The following is a 19116-nucleotide window of genomic DNA, read 5'->3' on the forward strand; positions in this document are numbered from 1 at the left end:
TTTCTCTCCACACCCCCACCAGCATTTGTTATTAGTTGATTTCTTGATAGCAGCCTTTCTTTGTGGGGTGAGGTGGAATCTCAGTGTTGTTTTCATCTGCATCTCTCCAGTGACTAGTGATGTTGAACATTTTTTCATATGTTTATTTGCTGCTTTGAATTCTTTGTCTGAGAAATGTCTGTTCATTTCAGAGGCCCATTTTTGAATTGGGTCTTTTAACTTGGGGGGTCTGATATTTTTCAGTTCTTTATATATTCTAGATAGTAGTCCTTTGCCTGAGGTACAGCTGCTAAAAAATTTTTCCCACATTGTAGGTTGTCTGTTAGCTCTGTTGGTGGTTTCTTTTGCAGTGCAGAAGCTTGTTAATAAGATGAAATCCCAGTTGTTGATTCTTTCTGCTAGTTCCCGTGCTACTGAGGTTTTGTTCATAAAGTCTTTTCCTATGCCAATGTCTTCAAAGAGTTCTACCTAACTTATCTTCCAGTGAGTTTACTGTTTCTGCCTTAGTATTTAGATCTTTAATCCACTTCGATCTTAGTTTAGTGCATGGTGATAGGTATGCATCCAGTTTTAATCTTTGGCAGGTTGAAATCTAATTTTTCCAACACCATTTACTAAATAGGCTATCTTTCCTCCAATGAGGGTGGTTGGCTCCTTTGTCAAAGATGAGGTGGCTGAGTATGTTCGGAGTTGTTTCTCCATCTTCTAATCTATTCCACTGATCCTCAGGTCTGTTTTTCTGCCAGTACCATGCTGTTTTTTATCACAGCAGCTTTGTACTATAGTTTCAAGTTGGGGATTGTGATACCCCCAGCTATGTCTCTGTTGCTTAGAATTGCTTTTGTTATTCTGGGTCTCTTCTGCTTCTAAATGAATTTTTGGATTGCTTTCTCTAGTGCTGTGAAGTATGTTGTTGGAATTTCAGTCAGCATTGCCTTAAATCATCTAGCAGCTGCTGAACTGATTTCTCATGGTCCCTTACTATTTTTAAGAAATCTCTGTTTTCATGGTCCTTAACTGCAATCCTGTCTTCTATATCTGATATTCTATCTTTGGATTCTCTTATCTGCTCTGCATGCTTTCAATGGAGTTTTTAATCTCCTGAATATCTGTTTGAATCTGTTTCATGGTTTCCATTTCTTTCTTATGCTGGGCATTTATGGCTTCCACCATGGTTCTGATTGCATCTATTTTTTTATCTGTTTCTGTACTAGAGCCTCTAATTATGTCTTTCACTCTGCTCACCATCTCTGTAGTTATCTGGGAGATTATTTCTTCTTTGAATTTTTCTAGAGCCTCATTCATCTGTTTTGTTACTTCCTGTGCTACCAGTTCAGGGTGTCCAGGTGGTTGATTTTCCTAGCTTTCCACTTCATTTTCCCCAGGATTTGCTTTGTGTGAGGTGAACGTCTGAGTTTGTGACTTGCTTAAATGTCTTCTCATTTTTGTTTTTGGTACTGTCATTGGTTCAACTCCTGGGTTGATACTTCAAAATTGTTTATTGTAAGTATTTTTGTTGATGTATTTAGAACCCTTATGGAATGATTGCTTCTCAGCTGTGTCTTCCAGATATAGCTGCTCTTTAAATTTTGAGTCTCTCATGGCTCTGAGGCTGTCTCATTTTCATTATACCAGGAAGGACCACTGACTAGATCAATCACAACACCTTAGCAAAAGTGATACAATCAGCAACACCATAACATCAAGTACATCTTAGAAAATGACAGTTTGTGGTAGTTATTAATCTATCACCTTGAAATGTGTGAATTAAATCAAAATCAAGGACAACACAACATGTTTATAGTGAATAAATTCTTCAATGTAACAACTTTACCCTTCAGGATGGGGAGTTAGAAGGAGTCGAGGAGGGAGGGATAGATAGGTAGAAGGATAGGGGAAGGTTAGCAGTGAGGCCAGAGGACACAGTGGAGAAAAGGAAAAAGGGAATAATAGAAAACTTAAGAAAAAATCCAAATGAGGGCCAGAACAGGAACAAAAAGGGAGATGAACAATGTGGGAAAGCAAGAGAGTGAGTGTAAGAGAGAAAGGAAACAGAAAAGAAAGAAGAAAAAAAGGAGAGAAAACCAAAAATTTGCAAAGAGTAGGAAAAATAAAGATAAGGGTAGAAAAAACAAATCAATAATACTAATTTTGGAAATAAAAAATAAAAATGTAAATGAGGGGCCTCCTTCAGGGTATGTCTCTGCTGTCACAATCGACAACGTGGGTAGCAATGTGCAGATATAAGTCAATGAGTTTCAGCAAGGCAGTCACTGATCCATGAAATTCTGGGAGATTTCTGGCTGCAAGTCCCAAGTTGAGCTCCTTGTCCTCCTGTAGAGTTGAACTCTGCAGGGTTGTACTGCAGGTTCCAGCTGCCCTTGCCCTGAAGATAGTCCCGGTTCTGATGGTAGGTGATGATCCCTCCAACTTACGCAGTACGGTGGTCTTGTGGTACGGTGTTCCCTGTGTCTTTGTAGTGTGGAACCAGCTGGCAGCACAGCCAAGAGGCCAGAGGAGCAGAGCATGGTCAGGAAGGGACCAATCAAAGAGGAAGAGGTGACAATCATAAACATATATGCAACAAACACTAGCATGCCCAAATATATAGAACAAATACTAAAGGACATGAAAAATCAAATAAGCACTAATACAGTAGTAGTGGGGGACCTCCATACCCCTCTGTCACAAATAGATAGATCAACTAGGCAAAAAATAAGCAACAAAATACTAGAACTCAATCAAGCTCTTGAACAAATGAACTTAACAGATGTCTACAGAGTGGTCCACCCCACAAAATTAGAATACACATTCTTTTCAGATGCACATAGATCATTCTCCAAAATAGACTACATACTCACTCATAAAAGTAAGTTTAACTAAGTGCAAAGGAATTGAAGTTATCACCTGTATATTATCAGACCACAGTGCGATGAAATTAGAGAACAATACCAAAGGAAACCACAAAAATTCCATAAACACATGGAAATTGAACAACATGCTTCTGAATAACCAATGGGTCACAGAGGAAATTGAAGAAAAAATTAGGCAGTTCCTACGATTAAATGACAATAACAATACAACATATTGGAATATATGGGCAACAATGAAAGTAGTCTTATAAGGGAAATTCATAGCAGTGAATACTCATATTAGGAAAACAAATTGAGCCCAATTAAATAACCTGATGCTAAACCTCAAGCTTCCAAAAAAGGAAGAGCAGGACAAACCCAAAGCTCATACAAGGGAGAAAATTATAAAGATCAGAGCAAAAATCAATGCAATGGAGTCTAAGAGAATGATACCAAAATATCAATGAAGCCAAGAGTTGGTTCTTCAAAAGAATAACAAAATTGACAAAACCTTAGCCAGCCTTCTCAGAAAAGGGAAAGAAAAGGCCCAAATCCGGGCAATAAGGAATGAAAAGGGTGAAATTGCAGTGGACCCAGCAAAAATCCAGAGGATCATCAATACCTACTTTGAGAACCTATACGCCAATAAGATGGAAAACACAGAAGAAATGGACAGATTCCTAGATGTGTATAAATTACCAAAGTTGAATAAAGAAGACCTAAAAATCTTAAACCAATGTTAGTCAATGAATTTGAAAACATTATTAAAATCTTACCAACCAAGAAAAGCCTGTGTCCTGATTGGCATCACTGCCAAATTCTACAAGATATTTAGAAAGGAACTACTGACACTATTGTTTAAGCTCTTCAGTGAAATTGAAAGGGAGGCAATACTCCAGAATTCATTTCAGAAAACAAGCATAACCTTGATCCCCAAAGCAGAGAAAGACCCAACCAAAAAAGAGAACTATAGGCCAATCTCACTAAAGAACACTGATGCAAAAATCCTTAATAAGATAATGGCAAATAGAATGCAGAAGATTATTAAGAAGATCATACACCCTAATCAAGTGGGATTCATCCCAGGGATGCGGGGATGGTTCAATATATGCAAATCAATTAATGTAATACACTATATCAATAGAGCCAAGGACAAAAAACATATGTTCATCTCAATAGATCCAGAAAAAGCATTTGACAAAATCCAAAATGCATTTATGATAAAAATCCTACAAAAACTTGAAATAGATGGTCTCTACCTCAATCTGATAAAAGCCATCTATGAAAAACCAACAGCCAGTATCATACTAAATGGTCAAACTCTGAAATCTTTCACACTAAAATCAGGAACAAAACTGGGTGTCCACTATCAACACTCCTGTTCAATATAGTTTTGGAAACATTAGCCAGAGCAATTAGACAAGAGAAAGAAATAAATGGAATAAAGATAGGAAATGAAGAAGTCAAATTGTCATTATTTGCAGATGACATGACACTCTATATAGAAGACTCCAAGAATGCCATCAAGAGTCTTCTAGACTTAATAAAAAAATTCAGTAAATAGCTGGATACAAAGTCAACATGTAAAAATCAATAGCTTTTCTCTACATGCACAATGGACTCAGAGAGAGAATAGAGCAAACAATCCCATTCACAATAGCATCCAAATAACTGAAATATCTAGGAATCAACCTAACAAAAGAAATCAAAGACCTCTTCTCTGAAAACTAAAACATTCTGAAAAAAAAAGATTGAAGAGGATATCAAACATGCAAACACATCCCATGTTCCTTCGTAGGAAGTATCAACATACTGAAAATGGCCATACTTGCAAAGCTGCTATATAGATTCAATGCAATGCGTATTGAAATTCCAGCAGCATACTTCCTGGACATCGAGGAAAAAAATTTAAAAATTCATTTGGAACAAGAAGAGACCTAGAATAGCAAAAGCAATTCTAGGCAACAGAGACATGGCAGGGGGTATCACAACCCCCAACTTGCAACTATACTACAAAGTCACCATGATAAAAACAGCCAGGTACTGACAAAGACACAGACCTGAGGACCAGTGGAACAGATTAAATGATCCAGAAACAATGCCAGACACACTCAGCCACCTCATCTTTGAAAAAGGAGCCAAACACTCTCATTGGAGGAAAGATAGCCTCTTTAAGAAATGGTGCCAGAAAAATTGGGTTTCAATTTGCCAAAGATTAAAACTAGACCTCTATCTCTCACAATGCACTAAACTCAAATTGAATGGATTAAATATCTAAATGTTAAAATAGAAATGCTGAACTGGCTGGAACAGAAGTTAGGTAGAATTCTTGAAAACATTAGTATAGGAAAAGATTTTTTGAACAAAACCTCAGTTACCGGTGAAATAGCACAAACAATAAATGGGATCTCTTCTTATTAAAAAGCTTCTGCACAGCAAGAGAAACCACCAGCAGTGTGAAGAGACAACCCACAATGTGGGAAAAAATTTTCAACTGCTGTTCCTCAGGCAAAGGTCTTCTATCTAGAATCTATAAAGAACTTGAAAAAATCAGACCTCCCAAATTTAAAAAACCCAATCCAAAAATGGGCATTTGAAATGAACAGACATTCCTCAGACAAAGAATTATAAATGGCAAATAAACATATGAAAAAATGTTCAACATCACGGGTCATTTGAGAGATGCAAATGAAAACAATGCTGAGATTCCACCTCACCCCAGAAATAATGGCTGCTATCAAGAAATCAACCAATAACAAATGCTGGTGGGGCTGTGGGGAAAGAGGAACCCTGCTCCATTATTTTCCGGAGTGTAGACTGGTGCAACCACTGTGGAAATCAGTATGGAGATACCTCAAAGAACTAGAATTGGAGGCCATATTTCACCCACGTATTCCCCTGCTGGGTATCTTCCCCAAAGAATTAAAAGAATCATACCACAGTGATATATGTGCTCCTATGTTCATAGCAGCAAAATTTTTAATAGTTAAAACTTAGAAGCAACCTAGTTGCCCATCAGCTGGAGACTGGATAAGAAATTGTGGGTTTTTAATAAAATGGAATACTATTCAGCCATAAAAAAATGAGAAATTAGAAACTAGAGACATTTACAGCTAAATGGATGCACATTGATCGATACTCAAGTGAAATAAATAGGACTCACATGTGTAAATACCGAATAGCTTCTCTAATGTGAGAAACTGATGGCATAAATAAGGACTAAAAGCTATAATAGATAAGTGAAATGGGAAGAAAAGGGGCTAAGGGGAAGGGATATTTGGAGGTGTAGGGGAAAGGAAAGAAGGGAATGGAATTCATATTAGAAAATGAAAGAATAGAAACAAAGTCTTTGTAAATATGGAGGGGTGGAGGGGTTGAAGGGAGGGGAGGGGAATGGGGAAAAAATAAGAACCAAGATAGAGTTTGTAAAGGTGCAAATTTCCAATGATGAATCTCATTATATTGTATACCTAAAATGTACCAATAAAATTAATTTTAATAAATAAAATAAAATAGAGAATGACCAGCATTTGCTAGAATGTGGTGAAATCAGAACCTCCTTGAATTGGAATTTTAAAAGTGTAAGCTGCAGTGAATGACAGTCTGGAGATTCCTCACAAAATCAAACATACAATTTCCCTATAATACAACTCTCACAATATATACTACTGAAATAAATTTTAATAATACAATCATAAATTACATGATAATGTGGACTGTTTTTGAGAAATGTATCATGAAGTAACTGTTTCATTTGCAGACAAATTTTAATATACATTTAAAATGAAGTATCATCAATATAGGCAGAAAGAGAAATAGCTTAATATAAATGCATAAAACATTCCAAAAGAAGAAGGAGAATAACGTGAGGGAGGATGGGAAAAAAAAGAAGGACAGGGCCAGGGATTTAGCTCAGTGGTTCTGTCACCTGCCTTGCAAGCGCAAGGACCCGAGTTCGATCCCCAGTACCAAAAAAAAAAAAAAAAAAGATGAAAAAGAAAGAAAGAAGCAAGGAAAGAAGGGAGGAAGAAAAAATTATTGAATTCCAAACAATGAAGCAATATTTCAAGTTATCCTAGACATTACACCACTGCAAGTCATATGAATGCACCTTTCCAAGCCAGATTTCAACTTTTCTGATCAAAATCCAATTATTGTTGTTATAACAATTAGGATAGCAGAGATAGAAGTATGTCAGGCTCCAGTTATCGTCCTCTCCAATTTCAATTGGTTCCCTTCAGTAATTAGGTGAATGAGAGAAATATCTCAAAAATAGTTTTAGGATGAAGTCATACATGGGAACCATAGTCTTTTTTTTTTTTTTGGTGCCAGGGATCGAACTCAGGACTTAGCACTTGCGAGGCAGGTGACGGAACCACTGAGCTACATACCAGCCCAATAAGTACACTCTTGAGTAGATAAATATTTTTTCTCTGATGAGTTTTCTTCTCTATCTTCCAAAGTAAGAATATAATCAAATTGAGGTGAAGTACATTAACATTCACACAATAATTTTTGAGGAAACCATTTGAGCCCTTTATATAAGTTCTTTATTCCCAGTTGGAAATTTCAGGAATGCCTATATCACATCTCACCAAATTTGGAAATATTTGCATCATAATAGGTAAGAAAAGCTCTAAAAAGTTACTAGGATTTGTTTGAGGACAAATAAATACAAAAATATAGAAAAGCATAGTCATGGTGAATATAAGAATTTAAACATAACCCTTAGAAAATATAAAAAGCTACAAAATGAAATTTACATTTCCCTCAGAGGACACAACATTCACTTAGTTCTGAGGTCAACAGTCCATGAATGGCCAGAGGCTGCTCTGCTGAGGAGTCTTGCCATGGCCTCCTTCACATCCTTGTTCCTCAGGCTGTAGATGAAGGGGTTCAGCATTGGGGTGACCACAGTGTACATCACAGAAGCAACTGTGCTGCTTTGGGTAGAAAGAGTCACGGCAGAACTGAGGTACACCACACATCCTGTTCCATAGAACAGGGAGACCACACAGAGGTGAGACCCACAAGTGGAAAATGCTTTATACTTCCTGGCAGTGGAGGACATCCTTAATAAAGAAGACATTATCTGTGAGTAAGAAAAGAGGATCCCAGTGATGGGAAGTCCACCCAACAGGGCAGTTGCCACGTATAGGAAGATATTACTGATGAGGGAATCAGAGCTGGCCACCTTGAGAACCTCAGCCAATTCACAAAAGAGATGAGGGATTTCAGTGCCTATAGAAAAGGTCAGTCGCTTCATTAGTAGAATATGAATCAAGGAGACCCAGAACATGATGATCCAAGAGAGCAGGACCAGAAAGCCACAGAGCTGGGTGTTCATGATGATTATGTAGTTCAAAGGGTGGCAGATGGCTACAAAGCGGTCATAGGCCATCACAGCCAGTAGGAAATTATCTACTCCAGCACAAGTATTTAAAAAATACACCTGAGTGAGGCAATCTATGTAGGAGATGCCTTTCTTCTGTATCTGGATGTTCACCAGCATCTTTGGGACCGTGGTGGAGATGAGGCAGATGTCAGAGAAGGACAGGTTGGAGAGGAAGAAATACATGGGGGTGTGGAGGTGGGAGTCAGAGCTGACAGCCAGGATGATGAGCAGGTTCCCAAGCATCGTGACCAGGTACATGGACAGGAACAGGGCAAAGAGAAGGGGCTGCCATTTAGGATCATCTGAGAGAGCCAACAGGAGGAATTGTGCAACTCTGGTATGGTTCGCTGCTTCCATGTAGCTGGTGTAGCTTCTGGAGATGAAGACACAACTATAGTGAATGAAGAGTCAGTTGGAATGTCAGTTAGCCATCACACTACAATATCAGCCTTCAATGGTGCCTTTCATCCTGTATTGATTCCTGTCAGTGAATCTGATTTACTTGGCTAAGGTGCAGATCACTTCTCCTTTTTAAAACGTTTACTCATTCGTACTCTCTTTGAGTTAGCAGAAATCTCTCTTTTATTATCGACTAGTTAATTTAAATTATCTCTTTTAATTCTATAGATGTGAGCTGGTTTTCCTTAGATATGACTCATTCAAAAGAATTGAAGGGATTTTACATATTCCTTTAACAATCTCCAAACTTCTTTATGCTACAGCTTTGTAATAGTGATTATACTTGGATTTTTAATTCAAACCTTTGTTCTTTAACTTGATACTTTGAAGTGATGTGATACTTCTCTGTCTATGCCTGACTTTTCTCTGTACATGTGGTTATTGCTATTATCACCTTATTTGTGAGGTTTTGAAGTGCCTTTATGCTCAGTAGTAATCTCAGTAACTTATATCTGCCACTATTATTACTAAAATTATTTTTAAACCCTCTTTTATGATATTTTTATGATATATAAATCTCCCAAAGCACAGTGACAGCTTTCCCTTATTATCTGAATTTTAGTTAGATGAAGAGTTCACTTTAGCTATAACAAGCAGTGGATTTTACTTTGGCATATTTGTACATGCATATAATATATTTTTATTATTAACCCCCACACTATTTCCCACCCACTCCCCCATCTCCTTCTTCTTCTTAATGGAGCTGTGATTTTGATTTAAATAGAGTGACTTAGAATTATTGGACAAGATGGCAGATTAAAAACACATGGAGCTAGTTCATTTCTCTGCTACTTGGAATCAAAACAGCTAGCAAGTAGCTGCTCATTGAAGTGGGTGACTGTGAGAATACACTTCAGTTTAATAGTGGACAGACAGAAACTTGGAGAAACACAGAGACTGGGAACAGTGGCAGAAAAGTGACAGGTACTTACTGCTGACATGTGGCAGTGCAGTAGAGGATGGGAGGTACCAGACAAAGACGTTGAGATGCAGTAAGCATGACTAATGCAGGAATTGGCAATGTCCAGAAAGACATAAAAATCAAGTCTTGGAATCTTGAGAATAGGGTAGGGCTAGAAAAATTCTCTACAATTCACAGTGTATACTTGGAAGCCATCTTGAGAAGGTCATCTCTGACCTTGGTACTTGGAGAAATAAAAACCAAACTAGTTTCCTCCAACTCCATTCATTCAATATTTTCCTCAACCTTTACAGGAACTGGTAATATAAGAAAAAGTAATTGGGTTGAGTGTTGACAATCACAACTAACTAAATCTATGGTAGGTATATTGCAGACCTTAAGATGAAATTATAACTACAACAATACAGAACTAAGAGGAGATATCTAGAAGACAAAAATTCCAGTGAAAATATTTAGGGGATACAGCATAATAATCCAACCATATTTGGAACAAAATGAATAAATGTGGTGTAGAATTGATCCTCAGTGAGGAGTTAATGAATAAATAATAGAAGGCAGGAATTCTGACAGGAACCTAGCAAACAGTGAAGACAAGGTGGAGACAGTCCAGATTAGAGAAAGGCTCTACATTCCAAAGTGCAAAAGAAGGAGACATTGGAATACCTTGAAAAGATTGGTCTCAGTAGAAACTAAAGTTCCTTTATGTACAAGGAGGTCACCTTTATAGACTAATGAAATAATGGAACCTTCTGTTTTCATTATTCCAGAAGTCAAGCCCAGTACTCATATCTCTCCTCTTTTTCTTCTCGTTCCTCTTGCTGTCACCATGCCACACTGCCTCTCTCTGAAGGTTGTCACTGAAGCTTTATCTTCACCACAGTTTGCCCACAGGAAGACAATTTGTTTTTGTGCAAACTGAGATCAGAGAAGTGTGGATGACAGGCTACAGGAAAATTGGTAAATTTTCTAGTCTCAGAGCTCCTCATTAAATAAATTGTTCTGTTTCCTTCCCACTCTCCAAATAATTCACCTCCCTTGGGGTACAAAGAAGATAGCAAATAGAAAATACTCAATTGATTTTGTGTTTATGCAAGCACTGGCAGGGGAAAATGGATTCATCTCCTCAAAGGAAAAGCTCGATGATTCTTGTTTCATTTTCAAAGTCATAAAGGAAAGGAAAGGCTTATTTCTATGAGGAACCAGTCCAAGAACTATCTCCTGTGATATGTTTCTTTTTAACAATCTATGTAGATTATAGAAGTCATTTTCAGTCCATATCATTATGACAAAGTAGAAGTCATTGCTTTTAAATTTAATATTTTTATTTTTCAAATTAACTTGTGTATGTATTTGAATTAGTAGACAAAATGCTGATATATAGTGTGTATGATATGCAGTCTAGAAATATTTTACATTGTGCAATGGTTAAACCCAAAATATTAACACACGAATTTTTCTGTAGTTATTTTTGTGGTGAAAATTCTTATCAGCTCACTATTTTTCAAGAACACAATATATCACCACTAACTGCTGTACTATAAATCTTTTGAACCAGTTTCTCCTACCTAAGTAGAATTGTTCACTCTTAACCGACATTGTGCCACATTAACTCCTAACTGCCTCAGCCTCGGTAACCACAGTTCTGCCCTAAATTTCTCTGAGATTCACTTTTTAAAATTCCATTCATGAGTGAAATCAGGTGGTTTTTGTCTTACTGTACCTGATTTATTTAAAATAGTACAATGTTCCACAGGTTCATGCATGTGGTTGTAAACTATAAATTTTTCTTTTTCATGCTCAAATAGTAATCCATGGTGCATTATATCAGGTTTTCTTTACCCACTCGTCTGTTGATGGACACATAGGTTGGTTCCACATCTTCTTCATTGTTAGTATGTCTTCAAAACATTGGAGAACAGATATCTTTTCTTTTTTATTAATTTATTGGTGCATTTTAGGTATACAATATTATGACATTCATCACTGGGAATTCGCATCTTTACATAATCTCTCTTGGTTGTTATTTTTCCCCATTCCCCTGCCCTCCCTTCAACCTCTCCACCCCTCCCTATTTACAAAGACTTTGTTTCCATTTTTTCATTTTCTCATATAAATTCTATTCCCTTCTTTCCTTTCCCCTCCGCCTCCCCCTTTTCCTTCCCCTTTGCCCCTTTTCTTTCCATTTCACATTATCTATTATACCTTTTTGTCCTTATTTACACTTTCAGTTTCTCACACCAGAGAAACTATTTGATATTTACACGTGTGTGTCCTATTTATTTCACTTAAGAGTATGTTGGGTTGGTCCTCAGTTTTAACTTAATTCACATAGTTAAAAGTGATAGATTAATAACTACCACAAACTGTCATTTCCTAAGCTGTGCTTGATGCTATGGTAATGCTGATTGTATCATTTGAGCTAACATGTTGTGATCGATCTAATCAGTTATCCTTCCTGGTATAAGGAAAATAAAATAGCCTCAGAGTCATTAGAGTCTGAAAAGCTAAACACAAGCTATATCTGCAAGACACCTGTGAAAAGCAATCATTCCACAAGGGTTTTAAACACAAGCAACAAAGATACCTTCATTAAGCAATTTTGAAATATCAACCCAGGAATTGAACCAAGGACAGTAACAAAAACAAAAATGAGAAGACATTTAAGCAAGGCACAAACACAGGCTTCCATGCCACTAAAAGGAAATTCTGGGGAAAATGAGGTGGAAAAATCTGATAATCAGCCACCTGGACACCTTGAACTGATAGCACAGGAAGTAACAAAGCAGATGCATGAGGCTCTAGAAAAATTCAAAGCAGAAATAATCTCCCAGATAACTACAGAGATGGTGAGCAGAGTGAAAGACATGACTAGAGGCTCTAGAGCAGAAACAGATAAGAAAAGAGATGAGAGGAGAAACATGCTGGAAGCCATAAATGCCCAACCTAAGAAAGAAATGGAAACTGTGATCACCCAACATAAGAAAGAAATGGAATCCATGAAACACATTCAAACAGATATTCAGGAGATTACAAACACCACTGAAAGCATGCAGAGCAGACTAAGAGAATCTGAAGACAGAATATCAGATATAGAAGCAAGACTGTGGTTAAGGACCATGAAAACAGAGATTTCTTAAAGATAGTAAGGGACCATGAGAAATCAATCCAACAGCTGCTAGACGATGCAAAGAAGAATAACATAAGACTGATGGGAGTCCACGAAGAAACAGAAGAAAGTACAATTGACATAAAATCTGTTCACAGAAGTAATAATAGAAAACTTCCCCAACAGAGGTAGAGAATTGGATGTACAGATAAGTGAGGCATATAGAACTACAACCAGCCATGACCAAAAAAAAAATCTACATCTAGACATATAATAGTCAAGATCCCAGAAACACAATGGAAGAACAAAATTCTATAGGCAGTTAGAGAAAAGAAACAAATCACCTACAAAGGAATGCCCATCAGAATCATGGCAGATTTCTCAACACAAACCCTCAAATCAAGGAGAGCCTGGAGTGAAGTAGTTCAAGCCCTAAAAGAAAATAACTTCCAACCTAGACTGTTGTATCTGGCAAAATTATCTTTCAAAACTGATGGGGGAATTACATACTACCACGAAAAAGAACACCTGAGAAACTTTGTGTACACCAATCCAGCACTCCAAACAATTTTAATCAATATTCTAGAAAAAGACAATAAAGGTCACAACTCCATGAGGCCCAGCAGAGAGAAGGCACCACGCAAGATAAGACACTAAAGTGAAAGGGGGGAAAATAAGACATAAAAGAGCCAACAAGTGTAAAACATCATGACAAGGATGAGTCAATATCTGTCAATTATAACTATCAATGTTAATGGCCTCAATTTACCAATAAAAAGAAAGAGACTGAAAGAATGGATGAAGAAGCAAAGCCAAGCAATATGCTGTATACGAGAAACACACCTGACTGAAAAGGAAATCCATAGACTGAAAGTAAAAGTGCCGAAGCCCAACCAGCCTCCAAGGCTGCTGACAAAGTTCCAGCTGGGGGAAAAGGAGGGTGGAACACATCGTACCCTCATGTGTTATTTTTTTTCACACCATAATGTTTACAATTGTTACTCTGGTCACAGGAGTCATTGTGTTTGTGACTCACAACAAACTCTCCATAAGGCAAATTGGCAATGATGTATTGAAATCTGATCTGGCTCAAAAGTCCCAAATCCCAGTTTCTCTTAGTTCTATTGCCACATCCACTTCTAAAGAAACCTCTCCTGAAACTCCCTCTGTTTTCCCACTACTATGACTCCCCCTTCTTATTGCTGACCTTCTTATTACTAAAGGGGTCTTATGAAGGGGTCGATAGGACAGACTTTAGATGTAAGGAATAGTGGGAAATAAGAAACAGAGAGAAAGTTGGGACAGGTAAATGCATTAAGGAGGCGAGTTACTCAGTATTTCTCACAGTGCTGAAAATATCTCCTGCTCATCAACTATGAACCCAAAAGACAGTTAGTTAAGATAAATAGAGGTATAGAGCGGTAGAGAGCTAATAGCAAACTATATTAACTGTTGTGCAGTTTCTCAAGGGCCAGCTGGTGACCACAAGTTGGACATTTAATTAATTAAGTCTTGCTTGTACCCCCGCTGATATGGAGATTTTAATTAAGTTACCCTCTGGAGATTTTGATTAAGTTACCTTCTGTTCTACCTAGGTGTGGGAAAATAAGGAGACAATTGTGATTTTTAAGAAATGTATTCATGATGTTCAATGATATGAATCAGTTTAGAAAAATATATTCTTTAGTAAAAACAACCTTACCTCACTAGATGTTGCTAAGGCAACCTAAAATGTAAACATATTCCGCCCAATGCCTCCTAGCTATTGCTTAAAGATATGAAAATAAATCGGACCCTGAGACCTCCCAGAGGGAACCTGAACATTGCTTGTGATGGTTCTTTTCTCACTCGCCAGCCCGGGACCTCTCCCCTTCCTACCCTGCATCGACTGCAGCTGGTCTGCGGCAGGTGGTGCCCAACGCCGGGCAGGTAAGGGGGTAATCAATTAATTATAGTTCGGTCTTGGGCGGCCTTCACCCCATAGGGCACTGCAGGCCCCGCACTCAGAGAAAAAGAGTAGGCGCTAGAGAGGGGTGAATAGTCAGAACTTACAGAGAAGATAATGGGCCACAAGGGGTCTAAAGAAAGAGGACTCTTTGTTGATATTTTACAACACTGTTTGCAATCTCATAAGGTTAAGGTTGCTACCAAAGATTTATCAGCCTTCCTGGACTTCATTCAGGAATGTTGTCCTTGGTTCCCAGATGCAGGAACTCTGGATGCGGATACTTGGGGACGCGTGGGAAAAGACATACAGAAATATGATACTGAATATGGGCCAGAAAAAACTCCTGTTAATGCCTTCTCTTATTGGTCTGTGATTAATCAATCTATGGGCTCTTCTATGATTAATTCTTGTCCCTCAGATAGTTTTCCTTCAGCACCCACGGAGGAAACTCCATCGTTAAAGACTAAAAAATCTCCTTCCATTTATGGTGTAATAGAAAATGAAAATGATTCAGATGAGCTTTTGTCTCCTTCCAAGGAGAAGGATTTAGAGGAACAAGCAGCTCGATATCACGATCCTGATTGGCCACCTTTGCAGCCCACAGCTTTGTGCAGCCCTAAAAAATCTAAAGGTAAGGCTCGCCGGCAACATTTTCCTCCACCACCAAATCAGGTCGGCTTTGCAGGAGCTGTTCGTAAAGCTGCTGCGGCGGGCGATGCCACTTTCTCCTGTTTTCCTGTCATCTTTGACGCAGACTGGGACTATGAGCCGGTATGGGAACCTTTACCTTTTAAGCTGCTAAAAGAAATTAAAGCTGCTGTACATTCTTACGGGGCTTCCTCTCCCTATACTATGACTCTGCTAGAAACCTTCGGAGGGAAATGGATGACTCCATACGATTGGCAACAGGTAGCAACAGCCTGCCTACCAGGAGGGGATTATTTACTGTGGAAAATGGAATATGAAGATAAGGTCAAAACAGAATTAGGTCATTCACGTAGACAAAAGAAGAAAATCACTATGGATGTGCTCTTGGAAATGGGGAATGGGTAACTGCCCAGGAACAGATGCACTTACCTAATGATGTCCCCAAAGAAATAATAATTATAGATTTATGGTAAAAAATTTAAAAAGGGGGGGACAACTTCAAAATGATCTTTTTATATTTAGAGGTATAAAAGCGCTTTTATTCCCTCTGATTCTAATCTCAAGAGATCTCTGTTAATTGACTATTCCAAAGTTTTTGACCAGTCATACAACTATAAATCTAATAATCATAAAGAGGATATTATAATTCAATTTGGCCAAATATATTTGAGTGCACTCTAATTTTATAAATTGTCTTATATGTTTGTCTGTTGTCTGTTTGTACAGTTGAGCTCAATTATTTTTCTTTTTCTCTTTTCCTTTTCACCTTTTGAAAAAAAAAAAGAGATATTCACCTATTGTTAAATTGGCTTACAGATAAATGTTATTAAATTAAAGGCATGCCCTCCTTCCCAGGTTGCTAATTGGTCAAAGTTTCACCGAGATTTATTTTATGAAAGTAATGTGTATTGTCACCTACATGCGATAATCAAATTACAATAAACAGTTGTAAAATAAAAAGATATATATACTCTTATTATTTGTTTGTCAAAGTAAATAGAGACTGTGGGGACTCCCTTTGATGAATAAAGTGGCCACCGAGAAAATAATTATTCTGGTCTTAGTTCACTAAAGGGACCCTCTAGTAAATTTCATAATCTTATGGGAGACAGACCACAATAAACATTGTTTCAATATGTTATTATAAACTGATTATATTGGTTATCCTTGAAGTTTAAATTCTAAATATGTTATTATAAAACGTTTACATTGGTTAAGTTCTAAATATGTTACTGTGATATGTCTACATTGGTCATCTTCAAAAGATTAATTTCTGTGCCATAAACAAAAGTGTTATTACAAAGATGCTTTTGGTACCAAACTACATTGAAGAACATAATGTTTTATATAACTGTAATATTATTGCTCCTTTTCTGGTATACAAAATGTATTTATGCCCTCTAATTGTATGGGTCTTCTAACATTGTTTATGGTAATAACCTTTTGATTCAGATATTTGCCTTTCTCTTATGCTCCAGCCTGGCCTTCCCTCTCTGGTAGCCATTCCAAAAGCTTATAATATTGTCGTAATAGATTTACAGGATTGTTTCTTTACAATCCCCTTACATCCTGCTGATAGGGTCAAATTTGCTTTTAGCCTACCTTCCCCTAATTTCCAAAAACCTTTTCAAAGATTTCAATGGAAAGTATTACCTCAAGGTATGAAAAATAGCCCAACTCTTTGTCAGAAATTTCTTTCAGAGATTATTGAAAAAATTAGGATACAATTTCCTACAGTTTATATAAGTCATTATATGGATGATATTCTCCTTTCTCATCAAGATCGTTATGTGCTTCAGGATTGTTTGATACATCTCACTAAGGCACTAGAAATTAGTGGATTAAAAATAGCCCCAGAAAAAATTCAAGTCCAGCCTCCGTTTTCTTATTTGGGTAGAACAATTGATGTTGACAAAGTCTCCTCACCCATGATTCAACTAAGAACAGATTCCTTGAAAACTTTAAATGATTTTCAAAAATTGTTGGGAGATATTAACTGGCTACGGCCCTTTCTAAAAGTACCCACTACAGATCTCATCCCTTTATTTGACATTCTTAGAGGAGATTCTGATCCAAATTCTCCAAGGAGCCTGACTGAAGAAGGAAAGAAGGCTCTCTTTGTAATTGAACAAGCTATAAGCAATCAGACCATAGCCCGAGTGGATTATACTCTCCCTTGGCAATTAATTATTTTAGCCACCCCATGCTCACCATTTGGTTGTCTTTGGCAGAAAGGACCTTTAGAATGGCTCTTTCTCCCTGCCTCACAAAAAAGAGTGGTGGCAAGTTATCCTTCTCCTTGTGCAACTTTAGTACAAAAAGTTAGACGTCGTAGTAGGGAATTATTTGGTACAGATGTAGCTGAAATTATACTTCCCTTCACTGCGTCACAATATCAATGGCTGCTCGAAAATGACATGGATTGGGGCGTTGCTTTAGTCTCCTTCTTAGGAAAAATCTCTTTCCACTTGCCTTCGAGCCCACTTCTACTTTTTATAAAACTTCACCCTGTTATATTCTCTCGATTAACCTCACCCAAGCCTCTAGACGCTGCCGCTCTGGTATTCACAGATGGGTCCTCTAATGGTAGAGCAGTGACTATTATAAATAAACAAACTCACATACAAGAAACTCAAGAGACATCTGCCCAACGTATTGAGTTGTTAGCAGTTATTTTTGCTTTCTCAAAATTAAACAATCAGCCTTTTAACTTGTACACTGATTCTCATTATGTTTTTGGGCTCTTCCCACACATAGAGACTGCTTATTTACATTCTAGGTCTAATCCTATTATAAGTTTGCTACAACAGCTACAACAAATGATACATGTGAGACGGACACGATTTTATGTGGGACATATTCGCGCCCATTCCAAATTACCAGTACCCCTACATGAAGGTAATGCTTTGGCGGACCCTCTAACGCGCCCTCTGGTGGCTTCGGTCGAAATGGCTGCAACAGATCACAAAATCCATCACCAGAATGCATCCGCTCTTAGAAATCAATTTCACATCACTAGAGAAGCAGCTAGAGAAATTGTAAAACAATGTGGACAGTGTGTTGAATTCTTACCCTCTCCCAAAACAGGAGTCAATCCTAGAGGCTTGAGGCCTAACGACTTATGGCAAATGGATGTTACCCATGTGCCTTCCTTTGGAAAACTTTGCTTTGTTCATGTTTGTGTTGATACTTTTTCCATGCCCTTTTAGCCACAGCAAGATCTGGAGAAGCATATAAAGATGTAATGCAGCATCTCTTTTTTTGTTTTACTATATTAGGCAAACCTCATAATATAAAGACAGATAATGCTCCTGCATATACTTCTGCCTCTTTTAAAAAATTCTGTAATATGTTTAACATTACTCACACCACAGGGATTCCATATAACCCTCAAGGACAAGGAATTGTAGAGCGTTCCCACCAAATTCTTAAAGCACAAATTGTCAAACTCCAACATGGAGAATTTAAGTATTCTTCACCTCATCATATACTGAACCATGCTCTTTTTGTAATTAATCATTTAAATCTAGATTCACAGGGACTGTCTCCCATGCAGCGACACTGGCAAACTCTGGATACCCATCCTAAACAATTAGTAAAGTGGAACGATCTTTTAACCGGCCAATGGAAAGGTCCCGACCCATTATTAACCAGCGGTCGAGGATATGCTTGTGTTTTCCCACAGAACTCCGATTCACCTATCTGGATCCCGGATCGTCTGGTGGGACTACATGGCAACACCACCGCCCTACAACCCTCATCCGACCTGCTCATCGATTCCGCTGA

General features: G+C 37.7%; 1 protein-coding gene across 1 annotated transcript; it reads right to left on the minus strand.

Annotated features, from left to right (window-relative positions):
- Positions 1-1325: 1325 nt before the first annotated feature.
- LOC101697341 (olfactory receptor 7D4) lies at positions 1326-8626 on the minus strand. The gene is made up of 2 exons (XM_087201827.1): positions 7702-8626; positions 1326-1391 (listed from the first exon to the last, which is right to left on the minus strand). The coding sequence occupies exons 1-2, from the start codon at positions 8602-8604 to the stop codon at positions 1326-1328; spliced, it is 969 nt and encodes a 322-aa protein (XP_087057953.1). The 5' UTR covers positions 8605-8626.
- Between the last annotated feature and the right edge of the window lie 10490 nt (positions 8627-19116).

The sequence above is a fragment of the Heterocephalus glaber genome, unplaced genomic scaffold, assembly GCF_053883595.1.
Source record: "Heterocephalus glaber isolate CG9 unplaced genomic scaffold, H.glaber_assembly_v1.0 deba00001761, whole genome shotgun sequence".
In the NCBI taxonomy this organism is placed as follows: Eukaryota; Metazoa; Chordata; class Mammalia; order Rodentia; family Bathyergidae; genus Heterocephalus; species Heterocephalus glaber.